At 44.2% G+C, this 24844-nt stretch overlaps 1 protein-coding gene, 1 non-coding gene and 1 pseudogene across 3 annotated transcripts in view; 2 read left to right on the top strand and 1 right to left on the bottom strand.

Moving 5' to 3' along the window:
* The first annotated feature begins 2239 nt into the window (after window positions 1-2239).
* LOC103287170 (phosphatidylinositol 3-kinase regulatory subunit beta-like) lies at window positions 2240-6708 on the top strand (annotated as a pseudogene).
* Window positions 4525-4628, bottom strand: LOC114231957 (U6 spliceosomal RNA). Its single transcript, XR_003617992.2, has one exon. It is a non-coding gene; the product is annotated as a U6 spliceosomal RNA (small nuclear RNA).
* Window positions 6709-20039: 13331 nt separating the features above from the next.
* The window catches only part of SNX19 (sorting nexin 19), a 31372-nt gene continuing 26567 nt past the window's right edge, over window positions 20040-24844 (top strand). Inside the window, exons 1-2 of one of the 2 annotated variants that reach the window (XM_028146886.2) lie at window positions 20040-22196; window positions 24101-24239. In XM_028146886.2, coding sequence (XP_028002687.2) covers window positions 20499-22196; window positions 24101-24239 — 1837 coding nt within the window. In that variant the 5' untranslated portion in view covers window positions 20040-20498. The remainder of the gene's footprint in view (window positions 22197-24100; window positions 24240-24844) is intronic. The other variant, XM_008142531.3, reaches the window with a different exon arrangement.

Genomic DNA, 24844 nt, shown 5'->3' with positions numbered 1-24844 from the left:
ATGCCTTATTTCTGAACAGTGGGAATGCAAATTTTATCACTCTACTTGATCTTCTCTTACATCATCCCAGTGGGGATAACTTAAATTAATGTATAGTATATAAGGTAAAGGAAATGCATGTAAGAATGGTCACCAAAATATGAATGGTTACTATTTCAATAGGACCCTTCCTTTTTCTTAATATTTTATGGACTAGTGGAACCTATTAAAATAATCATGGATTATTAAATCAACCAGGGTCTAAAACGTATTTTTTGCATATTACATCAGAGGCCTACACTGTCACCTGCCGCAGTGACGATTCTGCATAATGTTTTTCCTCATCTATTCCTTGTGAAACAACACACACAGACACTTGGATCCAGAACTCACTTGTATAACACAAAGAAGTCCAGGAGTAGAGATCATATACAGTTTAGGATCTTGATTAGTGTCATAGTGTAGGTTTAAAAGTCAACTTAGTATCTGTTTAAAAGAACTTAGTCGCCTTACTGCTGAGGCAGATGACAGATCAAGATTAAATACACCAGCTGAAACATGCAAGACTCAGCTCATAATTTTTTCTATATGAATCACCAAGGAGAGGAAATTACTCTGTGATTCTAGCCAATTACCAAATATATAGTGAGTGCTACTTTTCTAGGAACCGGCCATTCAGCAGTGGATAAAAGAGGCAAATATTTCTTCCCCTTGACGATTACAATTCCACTGAAGGAAGACAGACAATAAGCCAAACAAATTAGTCAATTACCTAGCACGTTAGACGGTAGGAAATGCTAAGGAGACAATTTAAAGAAGGTGTGAATATAGAGAGAGCCAGAGATGAGCAAGAATTGCGATTTTAAATAGGCTTCAATAAAAAAAGGGGGGGGGGATTTTTATTCAAATCTTGAAATGAATTCTAGGAGGGAGCCATGTGAACATTTATGGAAGAGCATCATAAGCCAAGGAAAAGAGGGTACAAAAGTCTTAATGCAGGGACATGCCATCATGTTTTAGGACCAAGGAGGAGACCACCAAAAATTAGTGAGGGGCCGAAACCGGTTTGGCTCAGTGGATAGAGCGTCGGTCTGTGGACTAAAAGGTCCCAGGTTCGATTCCAGTCAAGGGCATGTACATTGGTTGCGGGCACATCCCCAGTAGGGGGTTTGCAGGATGTTTCTCTTTCATCGATGTTTCTAGCTCTCTATCCCTCTCCCTTCCTCTCTGTAAAAAAATCAATAAAATATATATTTTTTTAAAAATTAGTGAGGGGATGGTAGTAGGAGATACAGTCTTCTTTGCCACTGTAAGGCTTTTAGTTTTACTCTGAGTAATATAAGAAGCCAGTGGAGGGTTTCAAGCTGAGAGGTGACATGACTGAACTTTACAAACTGTTTAATACAGCCTTATGGGGGTCAATCTGGTGGCTGTGTTAGTTGTAGAGAATAGGTAGAGGTGGAAGAGCAAGGAAAACTAGTTAGAAGTCTACAGTCATCTTAGGGGAGAATGAAGATGGCTTTGACCCAGGTGGTAGTGGTGAAGGGGGATAAAATGGCAGATTTCAGATATGGCTTTAAGGTAGACTCGTTTTTTTTCTCTCTAATAAATAAAAGGGTGTGAGAAAAAAAAAGAAGTAGAGGGGACTGTGAGATTTGAAGTACTAACAAATAGAATGCTAGTGTTCTTAACTGAGATAAAGAAAACAAAAAAGAGTAGGTTTAGAGAGGAGAATAATTGGAAGTTTGTTTTGGAACATGTTATGATGAAACCGACGGATCTGCAAGTTGAGATGAGTAGCAGCTGGATCAGAGTTAGTAAAGTTAGAACAATAAACCCAGTTGGCTATCTTACTGTGGAATCAATAATATGTAGATGTTATTTAATGACTGTATAGGGTCAATAAGAGAAGAATGCAGATAGAGAGAGGCTATCTTCATTATGAAGGGAGGCTTTTAAGGGGAGGAAATAAGGAAAATAAAAAAGGTAATACTAAACACATTTTTTGTAAAGGAAAAGAAAATGTTTAAAGGAAAGGAGGCTGATAGACTGAGAGTGCAGACCGTTGGTTCTCAACAGGGAGCAATTCCTCTCAGGGACATTTGGCAATATCTAGAAAAATAACTTTGGTGCTCACAGCTGAGGCTGGGAATGGTGGGAGGCTGGGATATACGAGGACCCAGCGCCCCCTCTCTACCAGCAGAGGCATGGAGACTATTAGAGTGGCAGAACTTCCTAGCTTGTCCACAGAACTGGCACCATGAGTGAGTTCACAAGAGGCAGATTTTAGAATTAGTCCAGGAAGAACTTTCAAATAATGAGTGCTCTCCAAAGGAAAATAGGCTGTGTTTTTGGTAGAGGGGGCTCTATTAATGGAAGTGTTCAAACAAAAATGGGTAACAAAAACAGATCCAGAGACAGAGAACCATCGATCAGACCAGACCATCAAACCTCAAAGGGAAGGTAGGAGAGGGTGGGGTAAAGGGGAGAGATCAACCAAAGGACTTGTATGCATGTATATAAGCCTAACCAATGGACACAGACACCAGGGGGCTGAGGGCATGAGTGGGAGGATGGGGGGGGGGGGGTCAATGAGGGGATAAGGACACATATGTAATACCTTAATCCATAAAGAAGAAAAAATGGGTGACATATTTTATTATTTTTAAAATATATTTTTATTGATTTTGGAGAGAGAGGGAGAGAGAGATAAAACATCAATGATGAGACAGAATCATTGACCAGCTGCCTCCTGCATGCCCCACACTGGGGATCGAGCCCACAAGTCGGGCATGTGCCCTGACCTAGAATGGAACTGTGACCTCCTGGTTCATAGGTCGACCCTCAACCACTGAGCCACACCAGCCAGGTGAGAAGTGGGAGAGAAGGAGGGAGGGAGAGATGGAAGGAGGAAAGGACAAAGGAAGGAAGATAAGTTCTTTCCCTTTTGAAACAGTTTGAGGGAAGTGGCCTCAAATGAAGGTAACAACAAGGAAAAGCAAGCGGCCAGGAAAGCATAAGCCTGTGAACACGAAGGCAGAGAACCCAGTTTGAGTAGAACGGCTGAGTGTTTCAAGAGGCATCACCGAAGGTAAGCCTGGAGAGGTAGTTTTCTAGGCTTCAACTGGGACTATTTTTATTTGTGTTTATCTAAAAAAATAAGATATAAAAGTTACTGATATTTAACACATGGGACTGACCCTGAAACTCTGACTTACAACTGAAGACATTTGGGGTCAATATGGAAAAAAAAATGTTTAAAAAGAACCAAATTCCCTGTCATTTCTCCTAAAATCTGTCCTAAATCTCTTCTGTCTGCAAGCAGCTAGCATCCAAGGGCACTTCCTAGGTGTCTGTGATGTCATTTCCTTTTGAAGCTATTAGTTCCCTGCAGTGTCTATGCTTTATTCAACCCAGGCTTTCTGATAACAGATGTGATTTCCAGCTGTGTCTACATACCAACCACAGCGGGTTCATTAATAACAATTATTAAGTACTTTGTGTTACAAATTGAGCTTGTAGCAACAGAGAAAACATCCCGTCACTTGTTTTATGGCCTCTTGTCAGAGCTAACTATAAATCCCCATTATCTCAACATTATCAGCACTACAACATGGGTCTAAGCATGAGTCATGAATAAAACTTTCAAACAGCTCAATCATTCTGGAAAGAACAGAGCATAAATGAACGCTTGATGGTGTCATGTTATATGTGAACTTAAATAATAGCTCAGGCCTTCCTGTCAGCTAATTATGCAAATTATTATTTTTAAGACTTCCATTTGTAGTTGCATGGCGGGTTCATTCATTTAGACACGCAATTAGAATTCAGTAAGCACCCAGTCCATGCGCTGCCCTCACGTAACCCAAGAGTTCCTACGAATGATGTATGAAGACCAATGAGAATGAAGAGAGAAAAGTTTCAACTGAGAGAATGTCTCCTGGGATTATAGGGAGTGGGGGTCGGGGGCGGGGGATGAATCATATTTTCTCTGAATACTATATTTTACTGGAGAAATCGTTAAATTGGGAAAGATTAATAGAGGAGGAGCCACAAACTGTATTCATTATTGCTTCCTGGGTGGAAGCCCATATGGATTTTCAGTCAATTGTAAAAATATTTACTTAGTTATCGCTCTGTGTTGGGTCCAAGCTGTCTTAAATGATGAAGACAGGACAGAAAGATAAACTGAACACATACATTTAACTTATAAGAGAAAAATAGCCAATAAACACATGAAAATGGTCCAAGTTTACAAAGATATGCAAATTTAAACCACTAGACATTATTTTTCGTGTTTTAAACGTTAATTCCAGTATTGGGGAGGAGGCAGTGAAATTGGAAATCTGATCATCTGCTGAAAGGTGTATGAAGGAATCCAAACCTTTGGCAATATCAACCAAGAGTTCTAAAAGGGCCCATTACATTTTTTCAGTTGAGGTATAATTGACATACCACATTGTATCAGTCTCAGGTATACGACATAATGAGTTGATATTTGTCTATATCATAAAATGATCACCACAATAAGTCTAGTTAACAACCAAAACTATGGAACATTTCGCAAATTTGCGTGTCATCCTTGTGCAGGGATCACGCTAATCTCTGTATCATTCCAATTTTAGTACGTGTGCTGCCAATGTGGGCACAAGTGTCCATTATTTTTGATGAGTAATTCTAACGTTGGAAAATGTATTAGTTACGGATTTAGTACATGAAGTTTATGGCATTGAATTTATAATGGCAGAAAAGGAATAGCAAATAATAAGCTCCATTAAGGGAATGAGAGACTAGCTAAAATAAAGTCTAAAATGAAATGCTTAAATGAGTCACGGCACACCCATATGGTGAACTGCTGTGCTGCCATCAAAGGTTATTTTGTAAAGCCCAGCCGGTTGTGGCTCAGTGGTTGCACTTGAGCGTGGACCCATGAACCAGGAGGTCATGGTTCAATTCCCAGTCAGGACACATGCTTAGGTTGCTGGCTTGATCCCCAGTGGGGGCGTACAGGAGGCAGCCAATCAATGGTTCTCTCTCATCATTGATGTTTCTATCCCTCTCTCCTTTCCTCCCTTAAAAAGTTATTTTGTAAAGAATATCTATGTATATAAAAAGCTAGCTACCGTAAGGACCAGAGACCAGAGGCCCCTGGCCCAGGCTGGCCTCACCCCCAAGGGGCGGTTGGGGCGCCCCTAGGCAATGCAATGGGGGAAAGTGGAAGAAAAAGAGGGGAAGGTCTTAAGGGTCTGCGGGGTTGGGGTGGTCGGCCCGGAGTAGGTTTGGAGTGTGCTGGGGAAGGAAGAAGAAGATCCAATTGGAAAATGGCTCAGCACAGTACCTTTCTCATCGCAAACCAGGACGGCGCCAGCCGTGGACTGAATGGGCAGTTGCTTCATGAGGGCGCTTGGGACCAACATGTTCATGGCAGCGGCAGTGCTCCCGAAACTTCACTGATTCCAAATAGCAAACAGCTATCAATGCCAAAGAACAGAAAAACCCTCTCCAACTAGAGGCCCTGGACTTGCAAGGCGACTGAAGGAAACACCACTTGAGGAGGAGCTAGAAGAACCAGAAGTAGGCAACCAGAGGATTGTGGGATTGTGGAGGACGCCTGGGCGCCCACCGCTAGAACGTGAGCCTATTATTGCGCTTGTACGTAGTCAGCCCTGTAGTCCTCAGTCTCCCAGTATTTGGACGTGACTTCTGGCGGGAAATTATTTGTTACCTTGGTTTGAAGAGGGGGACAAGAGCCGCGAGCAACCAGCTCTACGCGGAGTACACACGCACCTCCCAGGAACTGCAGATGAAGCTCACACAATAGAAGCCTTCAATGAAACCATCCAGATCTTCCAAGAGCAGGGCCAGACTCAAGAGAAGTGCACAAGGAGTACCTGGAGCGCTTCCGGCGTGAGGGCAATGAAAAGAGATGCAGAGGATCCCGCTGAACTCAGAACGGCTCAAGTCTCACATCGTGGAGATCCACGAGAGCCGCACGCACGAAGCTGGAATAGGAGCTGCCGACACAGGCCTTGGACAACCGGGAGATCCATAAGCGCATGAACAGCCTGAAGCCAGACCTCATGCAGCTGCGCAAGATCCGAGACCGGCACCTGGTATGGCTCAGTCCGAAAGGCGCCCGGCAGAAGAAAATCAACCAGTGGTTGGGAATCAAAAATGAGACTGAAGACCAGTATGCACTGATGGAGGATGAGGATGACCTCCCCCACCATGGGGAACGAGCCTGGTATGTGGGCAAGATCAGCGGGATGGTACCTTCCTCATCCTTCACAGCAGCCAGCGGGGCTGCTGTGCCTGCTCGGTGGTGGTGGACGGCGATACCAAGCCCTGTGTCATCTACCGCACGGCCACTGGCTTGGGTTTTGCGGAGCCCTACAGCCTGTGCGGGTCTCTGAAGGAGCTGGTGCTGCATTACCAGCACACCTCCCTCGTGCAACACAACACTTACAACAGTAAGTGCAACACTTAAGTGCAACAATGCACTTACCGTCATACTGGCACATCCCGGCCCCGTACCCGCCCCCCTTCAAAAAAAAAACACATACACACACAGCCAGCTGATGCATACAGAGAAGGACTCCATCTTTCTGTTTGTCTCTCTTCTTTGTGAATCTTTCTCTGTCTCTTACTTTCTCTGAGTCTCTCTCTTCCTGTCACTCTTTCTATCCCCATCTCTGTCCTCTCTGTCTCTCTTAGTCTCTGTACCTCTAAGTCTCTGTTAGAGGAGCATACCTCCTCCACCTCCTGCCCCCTTTACCCATGGGCACTTCCTCCCCTGGCTCTGGCTGCCCCCACCAGTTCCTACAGTTCCCCTAAGCTCCCTCTGCCTGTACCTGCCATGTTTACAAAGGCCCCTGAGGTGCTCAGCCCCAGCCTGGTGCCCTGATTTTTAAGCCATAGACCTGGGGTCAGGGCAGGAAGGAACTTCACTGGGCCACTTCTAAGAAATTCAGCTGTGACATTTGGGGCTGGGCAGGTCCCGCCCCACAGACCCAACTTCCCCTCTAAACCCTGGAGTTAAACCCACACTGGTTACCCCCACATGGAGCTGCTGCCCAGAAGCCCTCCTCCCCCAAAAGGAAAATTGTTTTTTCCCATAGGTGACTGCACCAGTGAAGTTTGTAAAAACAAATACACGTTCTGTATGAGCTAAGTTTCTCAACAGCTTCTATTATACTTAGAGAGAAATCTTCAATCCTTACCGTTGACCTACAAGCCTATGCATGACATAGCCCCCTTCCTATCTCTCTAGCCAATCTCTCCATGGCTTCTTATACTTATACTGAATTTTTATCTCTTTATGATTTCAGCTCTTGCCCACATTTGTGTAGTGTCATTCCCTCTGTCTGCCCTACTCTTCACCTGAATAATTTCCACAGGGGTTCAACTATAGTGAAGCATGTATGTCAAACTGATGTTAGGGTCTGACAGGAATATATTTGCATATGTAGCTGAGGAGCCCCCTGAGACAATACTTCTGTTAGGGCAGGAAGCATCCAGCTACCAAAATGAGCTCAACCCATCAGCGCTATTCACTGCAACAAAAAGTGATTCTGAGGATGGCATGGGTCTATGGCTAGCATTTGCTTCACTCAGTCCCACGAACTGGGAGAGTTGTGATTTCAAGATTGCTGTGTAAAATCAGTATTGTTTTTTTCTCTTCCGGGAAACTGGTTCACCATATAAAGAAAAATGAGTTGGATCCTACTGTGTTAGATACTGTTAGTCACATTTTCAATATCCATATCCCCCTTCTTTGCTGATTGAACTTTGGTTTTATTTGGGGTGTCACAGTGTCTGGTTGAATGGTTGCTTCTGCATCCTCCTTGAAAGCTCATAGTGTTCACGTGATGGACACAGTTATGGCTAATGACACACATGCAGGACACTCCTGGGGAGGATGATACTTTCTTGGGAAAAGGAATGAATGTACCTGACAAGGTCTTTCCCCCGTTCTCATATCTTGCTCCTTTGGATGTGGACATGAAGTCTGGATCTCCAGCAGCCATCTGCTAAAACAAGGAATGAAAAGCATTAAGCAAAGATCAAGAGAGTCACAGAGATGCTGGCCTGACATCAGTCAGTGACTGAACAACTCTATCAGACATTTATTTCCAATTGCACATGACCCTCCCCCATTTATTTATAAGAGAATCAAATTGGTTCATTTCCAAATAAGCAGCAGTTATAGAAAAGGCAGTGTCCATCTTTCCATGGTTGTGCATCTGGCAGGTAAAGTCCTGAACATGAGAATCAAGACACAGTACTGGCAGCCAGATGTCACCTTTCAATGTCCAGTCCCAAGTGTCATGGGTCTCAAGAGGCATTTGTGGCAAAGACTGTGGCTTTCTGACCCTGGATTGCAGCTCTTGCATTATGTCCTTGAGCTCAATAATTTCAACTCTTGATTCTATTCTTGCAGTAATTCCAATTATTTTGAAGCCCCTTGTTTCCCATATTAAGTCCCTTTCTGTTTAAGATGCCCAAAGTGGTTTGTCTTTTGTGCACTGAGCCCTGACAGCAACCATGAATAGAGAATGCACTGGTATTTGATTTTCTGCTTTGCCCCAATAGACACATCAAATCCCATACCTAGAAAGAGTCAAGCCTTTCTCATCTGGAACTCAGTTTTTATGAGCCAAGATAGCTGTGGAGTGGGGAGCCAGGTGGTACCCAACTTAGGCAGGGAGAGCTGTCATGTGCTCAACTTTTCACTAAAAGCAGCTCTGGGGAAAGATGCTCTCCTCCTGATTAAGTCAGATCACCCTGGAAACTATTCACTTTGCCCTCATCACCGTACCACACATGCTTTCTCAGACGACTAATCTTCAGGTGTCCTTCTTGGCCATATCTCAGATCCTCTCGGGGTCAGTGCTCAACTCTCCCTACTGAGCACCCTACCCTATACTTGACCTCGGCTGACCCCACAACTCTACCTCTTAGGTGTACATAAATCCTTGATCCTTCACTACTTCTATAACACCCAGCTCTGCACATTCTAGTCTTCATCCTGCCCACCTTCATGTTGAGGCAGTAATACTTCCTGTGACTATTTTTGACTTAGGAAGAAAAAAATCACCAGAAATTTGTAATAAGTAACAAAGCAGTGATGTTTTCGGCAGGACTATGGCCGCCTCTCGGCAGAATAATTTTTTCCCTACAAGGCAGCTTAATCATAACCTTAATGATGTCCCCCCACTGTTTAATGTAGTGCTGCTCTCGTCTCCTGAGCCAGGCGCAGTGTGGACATGTAGACACCCTAGGGCTCCCACGTGTTTGCGTTGTCAAGCTCAGCTCTTGCAAGGCTGTTAATTTCTTCAGAGGTAATTTAACTGCGATTAAGTTAAGCTGCCACCAGGTGAACGTTGCAGCCCTAGTTAAACCACTGTAATCTCAGTAGCCAGGTTCCCTATAGGCATGAGAAAACGAAGAGAGAATGTAATTTGATTTCCACTTGATTGTGTTTAGAAAAACAAACAAAAAAGCAAAAAAAAAAAAAAAAGCAGTTCAGCATACTGCTTAAACAAAATTAAAATGGAGTACTCCAAAGATATCTTATTCACATATTTAACCAAAAGTTATTGAGTACCTACAAAGTACAAAAGATTTCCCTAGAATCTGGGATGGGGCAGAGAACAGGACAAACCATGGACCTGGCTTCATAGAGCTAAATCCTGAGGGTAAAACAAGCAGCAAACAAATATAAATATATGTTTACCCTATAAAACATTATATATTATATGTATTATAACAACTATATATTACGATGCAGTATATAATGATATATAGTATAATATAATGTATTATAGCCCCAAGCACACTAGCCTATAAAATCACAATAATAAGAACCTAGATTTTACTGACTCTTCTTGCCCCACCAATTTGGTCATGAAATACCTCATTCCTCTGTAGAGAAATGTCCACAACCCTTAAGTATTTCTGGACTTTTTAATTAAATTTCTCACATATGCTTATAGATAAGTATAGTCAGTAATTTTCATCAGCTACCATGTGATTCACACCAGCAACAATTAATATTTATTCTGAGTACCTCTTCCCCACAGGTACCATTGCCTCTGCCACAAACAACTGCTTTATCTTCTATTTATTGATCAAACATTTATTAAACCTCCTTTGCTTCAGCGGGGAATAAAACTAGCCTCTGTCCTCATAGAGCTTATAATATTGCAGTGAAGAAAGACAAGGAGTAGAAATATAGCTGTGAATAAGTGCAGAATACCACAACCCATCGAAAAGGGGGAAATTAGAAAAGAACAGATGGTCAGAGGACAGGCTTCTGAACAAAGTTGTCTGTGGGCTGAGACTTAGAGGACAATAGGTGTTGATTAGGTAAACGACACGTGGAAGAGTATTTTCTGCAGAGGGAACAGCACACTCTGTGATGCTGAGATGCCCTGCACGTCTACCAATACCCCAGAATAGTCAAAACAGAAACACTGGTCCAAGAAGAAGTAACAGGAATCGTATATAAGCTCCCACTTAAAACAACTAAAAATCAAGGCATACATATGAAATAATAGTCCTGAAGACAGTAGACATTAGGTACCAAGGGACAGTGATGAGTGATGAGAAATAGCCCAGTCTACTGCTTAGAGCAGTGGTCGGCAAACTCATAGTCAACAGAGCCAAATATCAACAGTACAACGATTGAAATTTCTTTTGAGAGCCAAACTTTTTAAACTTGAACTTCTTCTAACGCCACTTCTTCAAAATAGACTTGCCCAGGCCGTGGTATTTTGTGGAAGAGCCACACTCAAGGGGCCAAAGAGCCGCATGTGGCTCACGAGCCGCAGTTTGCCGACCAGGGGCCTAGAGAGATTCAGAAGGGGGAACTCCCGCAGAGCCCAGCACCGCCCTTGAATGAAGGAGATGGAGGTGGGAGCCCAGAGAGGTAAAGGCAGTTAGAGTTTAGTAAGGCAGAGTGCCTATAAGGAGAGAGTTACACAGAAGGAAAAGTCCAGAGATCCGCAAAGAATTCCTTTACAGTATTCAACTAAGTGCTGTGGACACATGCATGGGAGGAAGTTATGAAAGATAAGAAAATAATCAAACAAAATCATTATAAAGCCAGAGGGAGAGGGGGAGGGGGAGAAGGGAGTCTTAATGTGAGATGACAGGAGCAGATTTGACTTTGGGTGGTGGGCACATGGTGCTATATACAGATTTTATCACTTAGAAATCCACACAGGAAACCATATGTTCATGTTGACCAATGTCACCCCAATAAAATGTAATTTTAAAGAAAGGATTATAAAGAACAGACACAAAGCTCCCATAGGCCTGGAAACAATGCCTGTGCTCACTAGCCATAAGGGAAAGCTTCATAATTAACAGTGCACTGAAAAGAGTACTCAGAAGGGTTTTGCTGGCATACTGGTGGGGGGAAAATATCCTCTTCAAATTAAATGCTTTTCTAGGCCTGTGTAACAGAAATTAAACGTGAGACCGGAGGAGGTCAAATTGCTAACAAGTAACTTAAATACATCCCAGAACAAAACTCAAGAAAATTGACGAAAGTACAAAAGCATCAAACACCAAGAAAAGTCATAATGTCTGAAATCTAGCAAAAAATTACTAGGCACGCAGCCTGGCCCGTGGCTCAGTTGGATGGAACGTCATGCCATACACCAAAAAGGTTGCCAGTTCAACTCTCAGGGCACCTACCTAGGTTTTGGGTTCATTCCCTGGTCGGGGCACAGATGGGAGGGAACCGATAGATGTTTCTCTTTCATGTCATGCGGGAGGACCTCAAAACCTTTATTTATGAAACCTTGAAATTAACCCACTATTAATGGCTAAGCAGAACATGAAACTGCAAGCTTATCCATGCCTGGGTGTCACGGGCATTGTCAAATAAGTAGCCTTGACACTTCCTAGCACCATAAGGACTACGGTCCCACGAGTCTAAACTCTGAATCATGCATTCACAAAAACTCCTTGACAATGTGGATATTGAAAACCTAATAGAATTTTTCTGCGAGACTCCTAGAGCCAAGCTCAAATAATTTACTACACAAGGATCTCAGCGAGACTCTCTACGTCCAGCAACAAACTTTACATTTGAACCACTGGTCGTGGCTTCATAGAATGCCACACTCTTTGCCTCTCTCCTTGCAGTGATTTCTGTTGGCACGGAGGAGAGAGGCATCCAGCACTGAGGAGATGTCAAGGAGAAATCTATAATTTTCATATGAACAGCTTTCAGGGCTCTGGCAAATCTATTCTCCAGATCCCATAAGACCGTCCCACAATCAGTCATTTCTCCATGGAGATGCCCAGCTCCTGGGCTGGGTCAAACTAGCAGGTGCTCCAGCTCAACCCATCAGAGTGCTGAGTTCTCAGGCCACCTCCACCACCTACCAGCTCCATTCCTCCTGACAACTCCATGCTCTTGCGATTATAACCAGTTGTCTGGTTGGGTTTTATACTGGTTATAAATTAACGTTTTAATTGGTTTTATTTCCAGTCGAATGTGGAGGATGGGGCAGGGGATGGATTCCAACGGGATTTCAGAATATCACTTTCTTTTACTCTCTCACAGCATCTTAGAAGAGTTACAGTAAAAATAAAATGCTGATGCCTCCCCCCACCCCCTCCCCAGAACCTGCCTGTGTCTCCGTCTAGTAAACTTTCCATTTCAGTGGAGGAATGAAGCTATTTGTCAGTACCAATGTCAAGAATGAATGCAATTCGAATTCTCCAGCCATTTATTTCGACAATTCTCTCTTCCACAGCTGAAATAACTTAACATAAGAAATAGCTGTTCACTCAGTATAAAACTTGCAAACCTGGTTCCACAAGGCATAGTTCTAAAAAAAATAATAATAATGAATCTGGAAGGGCTGCTGGGTAAGACGTTCCATCCATCTTGGCGCTGTCGTAATGCCCACATACACCGGAGCATTTCACTCCACTGTCCTAGGCCCCCAGAAACATCCCACCGGGCCAATCTCTTCACGTCCCTCTTCATTACCATCATTATAATTGCTGCCATTTCCTCATAAACATTCACGATTCGTCATCTTTCCTCTTTAAACTTGATGTGTTGATGACACCCAAATGGCCCTGAATGTGAAACCCTCAATGACTGAGACATCAAGAAAAATGAGAAAGAATGATAAAATTTTTCATTTCCCCCCTGACAAGTCCCTGGTGCAGACAGCTACAGAACACAAACCTGAGCCGCAGGAACGTGGCTTTGTGTGGCTGATGGAGTGGCAAGGAGGCTCCCGGGAATCCTGTGGATAGCCTTGCATGTTCCACGTCTGTCGTGTTTGGAAGGATTTCTCCTTCTTCACCAAAGTTCTACCCGCTTCTTCCCCCCTAACAAGGGAGAGTTTGAACATGTAGAGGGCCAAGAGCCTTAAAAATGTTGTCCAATGAAAAAACAAATGCTTAGCTTCTCATCTATACTAATAAAGGCGAGTATGCTAATTAGACCTGATGTCTTCTGGACGACCTTCCGGATGTCCTTCCTGACAAAGCAGGGCCTGGGTGCCTGCGGCTGCAGCTGGCCCAGGAGAAGCCATCCACGGTCCCGGGCGAAGAAGCTGCTCTGCCGACCAGCCTCCGCCATGGACCTGTTCCGGGACCTGCCAGAGCCTGAGCGCTCACCGGGTGCCAGTAAGTGAGGGGCCACCCGGCCCGGCGAGGAGAAGGGGCAGGCAGGTGGGCTGGTGGCGGCCTGGAGGCCATGGAGCCTGAGGAGGTCAGCTGGAGGAGATGGCGGGCAAGCGCGCTTGCCTCAGGCAGGCCCCAGGGTGCACACTGCAGCCCCGGAGCCCCATAGCGCTCCGCCATGTTCGCTGCGTAGGAAGAAAGGGCTCTGCTCCAGGCGCCGTCAGGCAGGGGGCAGCACCGGCCCCCACGACCTTTGTGTGCGGTCCCCACGCGTCTGCAGCCCAGCTTGTCGCTGCTCAGCTTCGGGCAGCCCAGCTTCCGGCGGCCCAGCTTCCGGGCCCTCAGCGTGGGCCTGGCGCAGAGTCCCTCCGCCTTCCCACGTGGCTCAGCATCCGGGCCTCTAGCCCGCAGTTTCCGGTCTGGGTCTGAATCGCTTTACCCTGAGCAACGTTTTTCCGTGCGTGTATTAAGTTCAGGGTCTTGTTTTGGTTTGTTTTTACCCCAGAGATTGAAGGAATCGCCAGCGTTATCTTTCGTGTTTTTGAACCATCCTCTCTGTGCTTCTCTGATTTTTCCGTTGATAGTAGTTTCCTGGGTCACGGGAAGTCTCCCTCTCCCCAGAGTCAGGAGCACCAGCCCAGGTCCACCCATCGGGGCCGGGCCCTGACCATAGGGGTGACCGTGGGGGTGAGTTCCTACAGGCTGGGGTTTGATCCCCACACATTAGCCCTGGGAGACCAGTGCCTTTGTTATTGCTGTGTGTCAGGATTTTAATTGGACAAATGCCCAGAGGTCGTGGGCACCAGCTTGGCAAAATCTTGCAGGAAGAGAATTCTATCTGGATTTCCCCAAATTCCCTCAGCCCCTACTCACCCCTCTGTAAAGGCACAGAACAAGTGAGGCCCCTTAAATAAAAATCAGAGGTCTCCAGCAACGGTGGGCCTCTCTCATCACAATCATTTGCACTGGATGGCATTTGAGTATTTATCTAGGCACCATAACAGAGAAACACGAGCTCAAGTCATGATTTCTGCCCTTAAGTAATTCACAATCTTATTAGAGCGAGTGGATGATAAAAGCACAGTAATGACATCAGAATGTAAGGCAACAATACAAAGAGGAACAGAGGCAATTGCTAGGGTGATTTTTCAACAATTAGTACAAAGAGTATGTGCTATGAATTAAATTTAAAAAATATGTGTGAAGTAGCTGCTTCATGAGTATGGCATCCCTTCCTATTTTAAAGGAAGCTGAGTTCCATGTGAACTGTGTACTATGCTATGATATTTGAGGCACAGAACAAGGGAGGCCCTAAGTGTACTATGCTTTGATATGTGAGACATTCTTTATTGTTCAATGTGATTTATTTCTGTATGCCTCAGTTTTGTAATAGTTAAATTACTAAAATAATTCAGCTTGCTATAAAATATTACCAGAAGATCAAATGATCATGTGACATTTATTGTTATGTTCTATTAATGAACACAATCTCTGGTATGCTAAAGTGATAGATATTATAGAAATATTCAGATAGGGAGACCTACAGGCTTGATTACAAGTGAGGTTTACTATCACAACCCAAATTTATTGCTTAAAAAAAAGCAGGGAGCCAACTAGAAACTGAACCAAATATAAGCCCTTGAAGGGCAAATGTAAATTGGATAAGCTTCTATATTATAAGAGCAACAAGAAAGAATTCAGAGGCAAGAATAAGAAGCAGATTGCATCCACTCTAAGTTGCTGCTAAAGAAAAAGAATGGTATACTATGAAAATACTTAATAAAGATTGTGAAGAGATTTGTTCAAAGAGGATTTGCTAGAATAGGTGGTATTTCAGTTAATTTTTTTAAATGTGAAGAGGTTAGCTAGATAAGAAAAAGGTGTAGGGGTCCCAGATTGGAGAGGGTGCAGGCCGGGCTGAGTGACCTCCCCACCCCGTGCACGAATTTCATGCACCAGGCCTCTATATATACATGGCCAGATTATTATGAGCTCTGAATGCATAATAATCTGGCCAGATTCTATAGAATCTGGCCACACACACACACACATATTAGAGGAGGCCTGGTGCATGAATTCTGGTCGAACTCCTGGTTGAGGGGACAATTTACATATTAGCCTTTTATTATATAGGATATATACTGAGTGGCCAGATTATTATGTGTTCAGAGATCATCATAATCTGGCCACTCAGTGTATAAAAGGCTAATATGCAAAGTGTCCCCTCAGGAGTTCTACCGGGAGTTTGATCACTTGCTATGATGTGCACTGACCACCAGGGGGTGGTGCAGAATGAAGGAAGGCCCTCGCCCACAGCTGGCAGCTGGGGACGGAAGGCCCCAGCTGGCAGCCAGAAGGCCCCAATCAGCCCTGATCACCGGCCAGGCCTAGGGACCCTACCCATGCATGAATTTCATGCACTGTGTCTCTAGTTAAAAATAAGAGCCTGGGGTAAGGGGTGGGGGCAGGCTAGAAGAGGTCAATGGGGGAATAAAGGGGGACACACTAGTATATATTTTCAATGATAAAGATTTTTTAAAAATGCAGAAAAGGAAAAAAAATAAAAATAAGAGCAAACATTTATATATTATACAGCATTTACTATGTACCAGATTCTAAGGTATTTTACATGTATTAACTTGCTTAGCTCTCATTTGAATCCTATGTAGTAAATGTTATCAATACCCCCACATTAGAAAACTGAAGTTTGGTGGCCTAACCAAAGGCTCAGAATTTTCAGCTGGTGGCACTGAAATTGGACCTTAGATACCTGCCCCAGACCCTATGCTCTTAGCCTGCACTCTAAGTCCCCTCTCTCAAAACTGCCAGACAGTAGGATATTATTCAGTGCTAAAAATTCATGAGTTATCAAGCCACAATGAGGTCTGGAGGAGACTTAACTATATTACTAGGTGAACGAAGCCAGCCTGAAAAGGCTACATACTGTATGATTTCAATGACATGACACTCTGGAAATGGCAACACTCTGAAGACAATAAAAAGACCAGCGGTTGCCAGTGGGGATGTATGTGTACAGCACAGAGGATTTGGAGGTCACTGAAACTCTTCTCTATAATACTTTAATGGAGGCTTCATGTCAGTGCACATTTATCAAAACCATTAAAAGTGAACACAAAGAGTGAGCCCTAATTAATGTCAACTACAGACTTTCAGTGATGATACTATTATCCATGTAGGTTAATCAATTACAACACATGTACAGGATGTTGGTAGTAGGGAAGACTGTGCATGTGGGGGTGCAGAGAGCATAAGGGAACTCTTGGTACTTTCTGCTCCATTATTCTGTGAACCTAAAACTACTCTAAAATATTAAGTCCAGCCCTAGCTGGTTTGGCTCAGTAGCTAGAGCGTCAGCCTGTGGACTGAAGGGTCTGGGTTCGATTCTGGTCAAGGGCACATGCCCGGATTGAGGGCTTGAAACTCAGTAGGGGGTGTTCAGGAGGCAGCTGATCAATGATTCTCTCTCATCATTGATATTTCTCTCTCTCTCTCTCTCTCTCTCTCTCTCTCTCTCTCTCTCTCTCCTCTCTCTCTCTCTCCCCCTTCCTCTCTGAAATCAATAAAAAAATAAATTAATTAAAATAAAATAGTAAATCTACTTTGTGCAGAACAAGCTCTGCAGAAAACAGAGATGCTGCTGCCGAAGTCCTGACTCCTTAAGGATTACATTATGACCAGGGGTGAAGCAGCAAAGGGTCACAATACACTATAGAAATATTTTCAACAATCATTTATCTACCATGTTACTAAGCAGTTACTGAGGCACTGGACTAAGCTCTAAGGCTCTAAAATTAATTCAACCCTGACCCTGGCCTTGAGGAGCTCACCGTGTAGTGGGAGAGAGAGACCTGCAAACACACAATTGTACTAAGTAGCAGTGCCTCGATGCGGTAAATGTAAATTGCTCTGGGAGCCCAGGGAGAGATGAAAATTAGCCTGGAGGAGACTTCTGGCTAATACGCAGTGAACCAGAGCTCAGCGAACCATTATTCATTGGTACCTTTACACGCATGTGCATTAAGTGACAACTCTGCTGGGCATTGTACCAGGAAACAAGGAAACACGAGTGAGCCAGATGACAAAGCTCCAATTGGTGAGGAAGCTTACAGTTTAAAATCCCCTATCTTAATTACTGAAGAACATGATTTTTTAAGCAGAACCAGGAAACCCCTTTCTAACAAGAGCAATTCATAAGAAAAAAAAATATTTTATGTTCAAATCACAGACTACTAATGTTAAGGAGAGCTTTAACAGTGTTCTGTTACTTACAACAGTTTTCAAATCTAGTTACACATTCGCACCACACAGCAACTTCTTACTTAACGTCAATACCCACTTTTAAGCAGACCAATGAAATCAGAATATCTGGCAATTGGAAGTAGGTATAAGTGGTTTTTAAATATCCCCCAGGTGATTCTGGTGAAAAGTGAGGGTTGAAAATGCCTACTGACCTAATCTTGTCTTTTTATTGATTACGAATCAGTATCACAAGGTTGAGGTGAAGATTATCGAGCTAGTAGTCAATATGACAAAATCCATGAGCCACCATACAACTTAAGAACTACAACGTTACCAATAGCTTGTATGTATCTACACAGTCCTCCAAGTCCTGTCCCCCCAACTAATAATCACTACTCCGAATTGTATGATTGCTTTTTTTGTTAGTTTATGCCACATGTAGGTACTGTTTACCTAAATAGCACAGTGATATAGCTTGGTCTTGAACTCCACAAAGAGGGTATTTACCAAATGTAGTCTTAGGGCCTTGCTAATCGAAGTTTAATCTTTGGACAGAAGTAGAAGCATCACCCAAAATCTTGTTGGAAATGCACAATCTGGGGCACTAGCTCGGATTCGCTAAATGAGGATCTTCATTTTCACAAGATACCCACGCGTTCAGGTTTCATAAGTACTGTTCTAAAGACTTGTTTTGTCACTTAGCCTTATCTAAGTTGTTATACTAGTACATGCAGGTGTGGTTCTGTGAATGAGCCCTTAGGATGTTTCCAGGGATTTTTTTTTTTATATTATGAAAAATATTCCAATGTCTTTTTGAACAATCGTATATATCTTCTAGTGCACAGGTAAAGAATTTTTGTAGGATACATATCTAAAAGTGGGATTGAAGGAAAATAAACTACAGAAAAGTTCAGTTTCACAATGCTAAATACTTTTCCAAAGTATTTTGAATTTCACATACCCACCAAAGTGTGTAAGGGTAATTCTCTTGATTTAGATTTTTCTGATTTACTAATAAGTTTTAAAATAATTTTAAATGCTTTCTCACCATATTTTCTTTTCTGTAGAATGCCTATTTATTTATTTTACCAGTTTGTTCATCAGGTTAGTTGGGTGTTTTCTTATTGTGTGTAGTTTTAAAAATATTTAGATATATGAATGTTTTCAATCACAATGCATTACAAATAATTTCTGCTCATATATAGCTCTTTGCTCCCTTCATCATGACTTATGATATACAGAAATCCTAAGTTCTACTGTAATACATTCATCAATTCTTCTACCTCGATGAGTGTTTTTTGTCTATTTTAAGAAATATTTCTCCACCCTGAGGTCTGAAATATATTCACCCACATTTTCTTCTAACAGTTTTAAAGTTTTACTTTTATATTTAAGATCCATCTGGAATTGATTTTTGTCCTTTTCGTACAGTAGATATCTGATGTTATTTTCTTGCTGTGGAAAATCAATGGTCCCATATCCATTATTGAATAGTCCCTCATTCCCTCTAGTTAATCTGAAAGCTTCTTGGGCCATATGTATTCATCAATCTTTCAGGACTCTGTCTTCTTTCATTGGAGACTTTGTCTATCCTGGCACCAATAGCACAGGGTCTTAATCACCACAAATTTATAATAATACTTGATATCTGGAAGGGCAAGTCCTTTGACATTATTCTTCTTCTCCTTTAGTATTGTGGCTATCCTTGACCCTTTTAATTTCAATATAAATTATAGAATCAATCTGTCATGTTCCACTCAAAACACTGTTGGAATTCTTATTGGAATTGCATTATAAATCAATTTGAGGAGAATGGATACCTTTGTAGTATTGAGGATTTCTTTCCATGAGTTGATCTGTACATGTTTATGGAGTTTGTGCAAATATGTGTTGTTGAATTTTAAAATATATTTTATGTTTATGTGAATGGTATTAAGGCATAAATCAATTTTTTCCTTAGCACTATGTGGTAATTTGAGGGGCTTAAAATGAGAACATTTTCTCATAGTGCTGTCGTGGCGTCTCCTGAACACCAGGGGGCGCCGAGCAGCGCCGCGCCTCCGGGGGCGCGGCCGCTCTCCCAGAATGCCTTGCTCCCGCCCACGGCGACCCGGAAGCTGTCGCCGGTGGCCGCGGGCCGGCCTCCCTGGAGGGCATCTGGGCTGCGGAGCCCAGTCTCCCGCCGGGGCCGTCCCAGCTCGGCGGAGAGCCTCTGCGAAGCGCGCCTGCGGAGCCGGCGGAGGAGACATCCTTGCGCCCAGTGCACCCGGGCTCGGTCTGGGCGCGCCGCCCGCGGGGTGAGATCCCCGCCCAGAGTTTGGGGAGGGAGCCCTGCGGCCCCGCCCCGCCTCCTGAGGCTGCGAGGAGCCCGACACCGCAGCATGCGGGCCGCGGAGGTACCCCGGAGAGCGGCGTGGCCGCCGGCAGCGCCAGGTGCGAGGGCGAGAGGCAGAGCCGCCATCCCTTGGCAGTGCCTGTAGGACGTCGAGGCCCGGATCCGCGGCCCCATCGCACCCCAGATTCCCTAGTATCCGGGACACAGTTATGCCCCATCCCTAACTCCGAGGTGAAATAGAAAGAGAGCAGCGGTCCTTTCCACCATGAAGGCAGAAACAGTGTCCTCAGCACAAGGGACCCCAGCCGTGCCCAGCTGTGGCCTCAGTAACCTGCTGAGCAGCCGGAAGCTGATGGTGGTGGGGATCGTGCTGGGCTCCTTCCTGGTCACCCACTTTCTGGTCAGCGTGTGGCTTCTCTGCCTCGTGTTTGCGCTGCTCCTGGTGCTGGGAGGGTGGCAGGGCTCCAGTGCCCTCGTGGGGGCTTCCGGTCGGCTGCATCTGGAGCGCTTCTTCCCCATGGCCGTCTGCTCTCCAGACCCCGAGGCAGAGAGGCAGCTGGAACAGGAGGTCAACCGCACCATCCAGATGATTATTCGGGACTTTGTGTCGTCCTGGTATCGCTCTGTGAGCCAGGAGCCAGCCTTCGAGGAAGAAATGGAGGCGGCCATGAGAGGGTTGGCCCAGGAGCTGCGGAAAAGGATGGGCATGGTGGACAGTCCTGCTCTTGCCCAAAGGCTCCTGACGCTCTGCGGTTGTCACCTGCAGAGCTATATTCAGGCAAAGGAGGCAACGGCAGGGAAGCAGAGTGGCGGGCTGGAACCCTCCCAACTCTGGGAGGCTTACTGCAGGGCGACCGCCCCACATCCTGCGGTCCAGAGCGCCAGTGCTGAGGTTGCCTATACGCGGAACATTGTGAGTTCGTTGCTTCAAGGACTAGTGCCAAAGCCCCACTTGGAGACGCGGACCGGGCGCCATGTAGTGGTGGAGCTCATTACTTGCAATGTGATCTTGCCACTGATGAGCAAGCTGTCAGATCCCGACTGGATCCACCTCATACTTGTGAGCATCTTTTCCAAGGCCAGAAGCACTCCAGGAGGAGTGGTTAAATCACACTGCCCGGCCAGTGCCCTGGAGCAGCCCTCAGTGCCCACATCTCTGCCACTGGTTGTTGAGGTACAGAGTCTGCCAGAAGCGAGAGCCCCTTCTCCAGCTGCAGCCCAGCTGCCCCTAAACTGTGATGAGCCAGAGGGGCAGGTGCGCTCCTCCCCAGAAGTTGAGGAAGGCCATGAAGCTATAGAGGGAGATTTGGGTGGAGTGCCAGAGGAAAGAAAAGTAGGAAACAACTCATCTCCTTTCCTACAGCCAGATATCCGAGGCCCTCTGTTCTTGTGTGAGGACACAGAGCTGGAGTCTCCCTTGTCTGAACTCGGCAAAGAAACCATCATGCTCATGACCCCAGGCAACTACCTGTCTGACCGGCTCCAGGACGCCCTGTGTGCCCTAGGGGGTTCCCAGTCTCTGCAGCCTAAGGATGAGGAGGGTTCTGAAGGAATTGAAGGAGCAGAGGCCGAGGAAGGCCCAGGAACAGAAAAAGAGACAGGTCTGGTCTCCATGTTGAATTCCTGCCCAGAGATCCAGATTGACACAGCAGACAAGGAGGTAGAGCAAGATGTCACCTCACTTACAACTTTGCTGGCAAGTCCAGAAAGGACCTGCCCACCGAGGCCCTCCTGCTTAGAGAAAGATCTTACCAATGGTGTGAGCTCCCTCGATCCTAGTCTGCCACCGGTTCTGCTTTCCTCCTCCCCAGCTGGTCCTCTCAGCTCAGCAACCTTCAGCTTTGAGCCCCTGAGCAGCCCAGATGGCCCAGTTGTCATCCAGAACCTGCGTATCACGGGCACCATTACTGCTCGAGAGCACAGTGGCACCGGATTCCACCCATACACGCTCTACACGGTGAAGGTAACAGGACTGGAAATGTGGTCACCCACTCTAGGCTTGGAATGGGTTTGGAAAGCCGTCAGTGAAGCTAAGGCTCTCAAGGAGAGAGGCTACTCTTTGTTTGCTATGAGTCTGAAGTTCATCTGTAAAACAGAATAGGTTTCTATGCAATATCCACATAATCCTAGAATTTCAGGGTTGTTAGGATACTGAGGGTCATATTTTTGAATGGTTCCCAAAGTATAGAGCCTTGTCCAGAAATTCTCTTTCCATACTTTTTCCCTGCTAATTTATTTTTTTAAATAATTGTAAACTTTTAAAAACTTGATTTGAGAGAGAGAAACATTGATTGGTCGCTTCCCCCGCACACCCTGACTGGGATTTGAACCCGCCACCTTTTGGTGTATGGGATGATGCTCCAACCTATGGAGCCACACTGGCCAGGGTAATTTATTTCTTTTTTAAAATACTAATACCTTCTTGTTTTGGAAGGAAGATTATTTACCTATATATTCCTCAGAAGACAGTAAAATCCTCATTTGCAGAAATGATATAAAGGGAGTTTATGTATCAGATGGCTGGTTCAATTAGGCTCTAATTATTAGAGCAACAATTCCCTAAAACAGGTTTTAGGATAGGCTTCCTCCAAGTCTCCTGAGAGCTGTATTTAAAAAAAAAAAAAATCTTAGGACCCCGCTTAGGAAATTCCTATTCAGAATATGGGAGAGGCTGTCAGAATATATATATTTAAAAAGCAGCCCAAGTGATTTTGAGGTGTAGCCAGGTTTGGGAATGTAAGTATTGATAGTGTCCCTCAATAAGTAGAATATTCCATGGGAAGCATTATAACTCCATGGTACTCCCAAGTTTGCGAGTTCTACCTGGAATTCCACCTGTTTCTTACCTAAGCCTTTTCCTGGACTGATGGACTGCTGTGCTCATGTCAGTTCATAATGAATACCTCTCCCTTTCTCCATGGCTCTAGAAATTTTTAAAACACCAGCCTCATATCCCACCAGCAAGGGAGATTGTTTCTTACATCACTTGCCCACAATATAGTACTTCAACCAAACAACAGTAACCTACCGCTAATGAGAATAAGCACATACATTATTTTCCCATAGCGTTTCACTGTAATTTAACTACTAGGCCCAAAAGTCTTCTCCTATACTAAGTTGCGCCTTTCATGCTGTTCAGGGTGTTGGCTCTGGGGAGCATACAGTACAAGTTCTTCTTTTCCCCATATACTGGCCCTACTAGCATATGAAGATGGCAAACTTTAACCCCTTACAACATCTCCAATTTTCACATGACTTCTAATACAGATGACGTGTACTTAGGAAAAAAATACTGTTTAGTTCCAAGAATAATAATTCATCTGCCCTGAACAGCAACAACAAAAAAACACTTGTCCCTTTAATGCATTCCAGTCAAACAAATGATTTTTGTTCATCAGTTGTTATGAATTATTTTTCCCCAAACTAATATACATAATCACTGATTGAATATAATGGCAAAATGGTAATCTCCTTATAACACCCAACCCTTTAATTGAGGGGTGGAAGAGGTAGTATTTTTTTTTATCAGTGTTGTACCTTCTGTTTTACACTCTGTCTGGGATTTGTAAAGTAGTTATGTAGCCATTTTTATAAGTGAAAGTGTTCGCAGGAGGGAGCTTTGAGATAGAAGGAGTAGAGACCAGTAAAACTCATTTTTCCCTTTCTAGGCCATATTATGTTGGAAAATATATCTCATTCTTTAATTCAGCCACCCTTGGACCTTGAGTGGTTCATTACAACTTAGAGCAGCAATCAGATCTGGTAGGTTTGGGAACAGAATAAGAATAGATCCCTTCCTTACCCCTACTCTCCTCTTACTGTGTGGCTATTGAGCTGATGCAGTAAACAAATTTATTCATTCAACAGTATGAGACGGCCCTTGACAGCGAGAACAGCAGCAACATGCAACAGTTGGCATACCATACTGTTAATCGCCGCTACCGCGAGTTCCTGAATCTGCAGACCCGCCTGGAGGAGAAATCAGATCTCCGAAAGTTCATCAAAAGTCAGGAGTTTCCCCAGGCCTGGACTGCCTGCTTGTTTTTATATCTAGCCACCTTGATCTGAGAGGCTGGGGGCCTGTTGGTTTGTGGGGAGGGTGGAGGGAGAGAATGTAGCATTAAGGGTCCTGTACTTTGCCACCCCTCCTCCCACTCTGCAGTCAGGTGATTTGGGGTTTAGTACTGGACAGCAATGGTCACATTGTTTCTGAGATATTTCTTTGCCACCGAATTCTTTGTTCTGGAGTCTATTTAGTTTAAGCTTAATAAAGAAGGTTTCACATTTCCACTTATGTCTATGAGGAATTAAATTAACTTTTCCAGATTCATACATTGATTGCTCTTAAATATTAAAAGTATCCAGAAATTCTTGCCAGCTTTACTTTAACAACCAGGTTTTTAGGTATGCCATGAGACACAGGGACAATAAGAAAATGTAATAAATTTTAACTCTGAAAGTAAGCTAATAAGCAGCAAGTTTATTTTTTAAATAAACAAAGTGTGTTTATTTTAAAAAGCTAACGATCACCCAAATAAACATTTTAATAAGCTTAGGCATAAATTATGGATTTCAGTTATGCATTTTCTTTCTTAATAATAATAGCTGAGC

Source organism: Eptesicus fuscus, chromosome 23, assembly GCF_027574615.1.
Source record: "Eptesicus fuscus isolate TK198812 chromosome 23, DD_ASM_mEF_20220401, whole genome shotgun sequence".
Classification (NCBI taxonomy): Eukaryota; Metazoa; Chordata; class Mammalia; order Chiroptera; family Vespertilionidae; genus Eptesicus; species Eptesicus fuscus.
This window is presented reverse-complemented; position numbering and strand designations above follow the sequence as displayed.